The 5,546-nt window shown below is 33.6% G+C and overlaps 1 protein-coding gene across 1 annotated transcript; it reads right to left on the reverse strand.

Moving 5' to 3' along the window:
* Positions 1-3,473: 3,473 nt before the first annotated feature.
* On the reverse strand, positions 3,474-4,427 carry OR52E2 (olfactory receptor family 52 subfamily E member 2). Its single transcript, NM_001391334.1, has one exon. It carries the CDS (start codon positions 4,425-4,427, stop codon positions 3,474-3,476), a length of 954 nt encoding a protein of 317 aa, NP_001378263.1.
* Between the last annotated feature and the right edge of the window lie 1,119 nt (positions 4,428-5,546).

Raw genomic sequence — 5,546 nt, forward strand, 5'->3', positions numbered from 1 at the left:
AGTGGCTAAGAATTTAAACCTGGTGCCAAACATCCTAGGTTCAGATCTTGGCTCAACTTTTAACTGTCACTATGACCACTGAAAATCAACTAATTTTTCTGTTCCTCGGTTTCCTTACTTGTAAAATGAGTCCATTAATGCTACAAATCTGTTTTTAGTGTGTTGAAAATTTAATGGGTTAATGTATGTAAAAAACTGAAATGTATGTAACCTGAGGAGGTTAATGTATGCAAAGAACAGGCTATGAGACTGCAAGCACTATATAAGTGTTAGATGTTATTATATTGAAAAGTCATGTTTGTATGTCTGAATCAACTTTATCAAACTACTGAAGTGAAATGTTTCTACCCTAATCTTGATGTTCATGTATTGTAAATCCCACCTCTTTTTCACACCCTTATTCACTATGTGCCAGAGAGAAGCTATAGATTTGAGAATTTGTTAGGAATGAACTGAGTAAGCTTAATTAAGACACCTCCTTCACACACGTATACACAGGCATTTTGTGGTAGTGAGATTTTCTAAAGAAGTCGTGTGTTCTCTGATTCTCTTCTATCTATTAAGTCTTTCTGTTCTGATCAGGAGGAAGTGCCTAACTCTGGGGTTTAGTCGGAGTGGTCACTGACTCTCTAACCAAACTAAGTCCTTCAAAATAATTTTCATCACTAAGAATGATGTTATTTTGAACTCACATCTGCCACACCTATTTTTAGTCTCAATATTTTCAAGAAACATAGGATAAAGAAAGAATATATTATGTGTAACTCTGAGAGCCTGAAAATGATTATAAACCTTGCCTTAGGTATCTCTGTATCCCCAGTGAATTCTGGTCAATAATTAAACATAGGTTAAACAGATCTAAACTGAATGTGGTAATGGAGGATGGAATGAGCAGTAGCAACAATTTTGGTACATAAGCCTGTGAGAAGCTGTTTTCCTGAGAGCCACACTCAATGATATTTGGCTGTATGTGTGATCATTATGAAATTATAGGAAAAATATAGCTTTAGAACTTGACAGCCTGCAAATTTTAGCTCCTCTACTCACTAACCCCTTAAATATGAGCTTGTTGAGCTATTTATCATGTGGAAATTTATGATAATTAACTCTAAAAAATATTGTGAGATTTAAGTGATTTTATTTACAAATCACACAATAAAGAGCTTGGAACTTCACAAATGCTTAATAAATGTTGATTCCTTTCATATTTTTAGCTTGAGGGGTGAAGTACATGACTAAAATATTTTCTCAGTGGTCAACCAATTTCTCTGTGCTTCAATTTGCACAGTTGCAGCTCAATCTCAGCTAAATCTAAGAATCATCAAGGGAACTTTAAAACATGGATGCTTAAACACTATCCCCACTATAGCTTGCCTTCTCTAGAATTTCATTTAAACAGAATTATGCAGTATGTAGTCTTTTATGTCTGATTTTTATGACTTAGCATAATGCCTATGAAATTTATTCATATGAAACTACAGAACACCAAAGAAAGCTATAGAATTTAATGACAGTAAGAGAGGAAAGATAGTTGGCTACAAATTAATGACAATTTGGCCAAAAACAGACTTCTTCAAGCTAACAATAGGTTCCAGAAGACTGTAGGATAATGACTTCAAAAGGCTAAAGAAATGTAATAATTTGAGGATGAAATTGTGTATCTAGAAAAGTAACATCCAAGAAGAGGGTGAAATAAAGAAAACTTTAAATGAACAGATAACAGAGAAGTTAGCACCAGGAGACTCTCAGTAAGAAAATGTTGAAGTCTGTACTTGAGAAAGAAGGACATTTAGTCAAAAAGGAAGGACCAGGGTGAATAAAGGAAAATTTCTAAATTTGGCAGCAAGTCTTACATGGTAAACCAAAGATATGTGATTATAGATCATATTGATTTTAAATTTCTCCTGTTGATGGAGCTGATGGATGTGTTAATTTGATGGTGGTAATAATTTCCTAATGTATCCATATATTAACTCATCATGTGTGCACCTTTAAAAAATCACATTATACAAGGTAAATATAGACAATTTTTATTTCTCAATCATACTTCTATAAAGCTGAGAAAAAAACCCAGTTTAGAATTCTATATTCTCTAAATAACCTTAAAATCAAGATGAAACAGTCATTTTAAGCAAGGAAAAACAGAAAACTCACCACTAGCAAAACTACATTAAGGAAATATTTCAATTTATTTTTCAGACGTGAGTAAAATCATTACAAGTGGAATTTTGAAGATTCAACGAGGAATGACTAGCAATGGAAATAGTAAATGTTTTGAATCATTTAAATGAATATTGACTATTCAAAACAATTACCATTTGTGTGTAAGTTTTAAATTTTATGAGAAGTAAACTAAACCAATAATAATATGTGTCAGAAAGTAGATAAATGGACTAAAATTTTTCTAAGATCCTTTATTAACAAAAAGTGGTAAGATTGCTAATTTATATTAAAATTTGTTAAGTTGCATGGGCATCTGTATGGCAATGGCTGAAGTAATTGTGAAAATTACTTATAAAATTAAAGCAAGGGGGTGGCCCAGTGGTGTAGCATTTGTGTTTGCATGCTCCACTTCAGCAGCCCGGGGTTCACAGTTTCAGATCCCAGGCACAGACCTACACACCACTTATCAAGCCATGCTGCTACAGCATCTGACATACAAAATAGTGGAAGATTGGCACAGATGTTAGCTCAGGGCCAATCTTCCTCACCAAATAAATAAATAAAACTAAAGTAAAGTTAAAGCAGATGGGACCTAAGGTAATAATACAGAAAAATTCAAAAGAAGAAAATCTTTGTTGTGAAAGATCTATAGCTCAGGTTTAAGTAAAAGATAGTAAATATAAGACAGTAAATTTAATAGAAAATAATAATTATGTTAAACGTGCCTGAAATTAGTATTGCATTTAAAATACTAAAATTGTCAGATTGTTTTAAATGTAAATTCTTTGGTACTTGTAAATGGAGACAAATTTTAATATTAAGCTATTAAAAGGATGAAAGAAAGAAAACGACTGTAGAGCTTACTGACTAACTTGAACTCTGTATGTTCCACAAAGTCAGGGAAAGTGGCATAGTTATTATTTATTTCCAGTATCCTGCAGTTATAAATAGACAAATGGACATTCAGAAATGATTACAATTATATTAGGAAAAGAAACAAGGTCATGAAACATCAATTAATCTAGCAACAATGAATGGATTTAAAACTTTTCATGCAATAAATACAAGGCAGATACTAAAAAGAATCGAGAAAAATGATATAACCTGCTAAATGAAATTATAATGGACAAAGAGAATACAACAATGGACATTGGGAATCATGATCTGAAAAACATATGGAAATTAAGTGCATTTAAACACTAAAGAAGAGAGCCAATATAGATACTTATTTTAACATAAATTTTATGAGAAAGCATTTCTCTGACTTAAGGTTAATAAAATAGCATACTGAACCTCATATGTATTAGGTCTCACTCTTTTTCCTTTCCTTGTTTCTTTAATATTATTTTCTTCACATGGTCATAGATTTGCTTAGTTCTGACTCCATATATGACAGGATTGAGCATTGGTGGCACTACAACATAAAGATTGGCCAGAAGTATGTGAATATAACGGGGGACATTTCGGCCAAAGCGATGTGTCATAAAGGAAAAGAGCGCTGGCGTATAGAAAGCAAGAATTACAAACACGTGAGAACCACAGGTGCTGAGGGACTTCAGCCGGGCTTCACGGGAGGGAAGACGGAAAACAGCGCGGAGTATCTGACCATAAGAAAGGGCAATGGCTGTGATGTCAAACACTAGATTACAAATTGCACATAAACCATAAATAATATTGATCTTGATGCTGGCACAAGATAGGCGAGCAAGACCCATGTGCTCACAGTAGGTATGGGGAATGACATGATTCCCACAGAAGGGCAATCGCAAAATGAGAAATACAAATGGAATTACAAAAATAAATGCCCTCACTAACACGCCAAGACCAATCATACGAACAACCTGGTTGGTGAGGATGGTGCTATATCGGAGTGGGTTGCAGATGGCCACATAACGGTCATAAGCCATTGCCAAGAGAACCGCTGATTCCATAAGTGTGAAGTTATGAATGAAAAACATCTGGGTGAGGCAGGCTCCAAAGATGATCTCTCTGAGACTGAACCAGAAGATCCCAAGCATCTTAGGAATGGTAGCTGTAGAGAGACCCAAGTCGATGGTAGCCAACATGGCCAGAAAATAGAACATAGGCTGGTGTAGACTGCTCTCAGCCTGGATCACAAACAGAATAATGAAATTCCCTATGATTGCAATCAGATACACAGCACAAAAGGGAAAGCCAATCCAGATGTGGTATGTTTCCATTCCCGGGATTCCCAGCAACAAGAAGGAGGAGAGGTGCAACTGGGTATAATTGGGAAGGAACATCCTATTTGTTAATTCATAGGTCTTCAGAAACGTATGCTCACCCCATATACAGGTCACCAGATAGTTTTCTGTACCTTTTCAGATAAAGATAATATAAAAACACTTAATTAGCTACCTTCTCTCATTATCAGAATCATCACCAACAGAACCCCCCTCCCATGTTGACGAATTTCAAATTCTGCTAGCCTCTAAATATAGTGATGCCCATTAATTCCAGTTGATTGAATTACAACATACAGGGATTAACACATTGGATGGATAATAACTATTCACTACACAAATTCATCAAAATTTATGCTGAAATACTAAAAATTACTTTCAAGAATTAAAACTGATTCATCTGTTAATATTTCATCATTATTACAAAATAAGAAAAGGAATAATAAAGAAAACAGCAACATCAACTACCAACTACTGTGATTTGTAAGGCTTTTTATCAGACTCTGTGCAAAAACACCTCTAATTTAAAAAAAAATTTTCAAGGAGAACTTTAATATTTCATATTTTACATATAAGTGATCAAAAGATCAAAGACTTTAAGAGCCTTGTCATAAATTTAAAATGCTTGTAATGGAAGATCTGGGAAATTAAGCTAGGGAGTAAAGTAATTAATGGAAATTGAAAGAAGATGGAAATAAAGGAAAAGATAATGTATGCCTTACAAATGTTACATATACAGGTACCACATACACACACACAATTTTCCAGGCACGTTATACAAATACACGATATTTTATAAAACTTACAACATCCATTTGAATAAAATATGTTAACATTTCTCATTTATAGCTGAGTCACTTGTGACTTTAGGAGTTTAAGACACGTGAAAATGTCAATCAAAAACTAAAGAGGCAAAAAAATTAGGAGAATTGTTAAATTAAGTGCATAGTAATTCAATCATTTCCAACATTACCTAAATCCTTATTATTTGTTTTCAGGTAGTTTGCTTATAACATTTGATATGGAAGTATTCCTGAAGCATTTATTTTCTTCTAATGTATAATCATTTAGTGGTAAAAAGTCTCTCTTCTGATCATTTGAAGATTCCAGAACAGTAATGCAAATTATGACCTCATTTTCAGCAATGAACACAGGGTATTATCTAGTCATTGATATAAA

This window comes from Equus caballus, chromosome 7, assembly GCF_041296265.1.
Source record: "Equus caballus isolate H_3958 breed thoroughbred chromosome 7, TB-T2T, whole genome shotgun sequence".
In the NCBI taxonomy this organism is placed as follows: domain Eukaryota; kingdom Metazoa; phylum Chordata; class Mammalia; order Perissodactyla; family Equidae; genus Equus; species Equus caballus.

What these genes read in the sequence shown, in the direction of transcription:
- OR52E2 (NM_001391334.1), bottom strand. Translation starts at nt 4,427, where the DNA reads ATGTTCCTTCCCAATTATACCCAGTTGCACCTCTCCTCCTTCTTGTTG.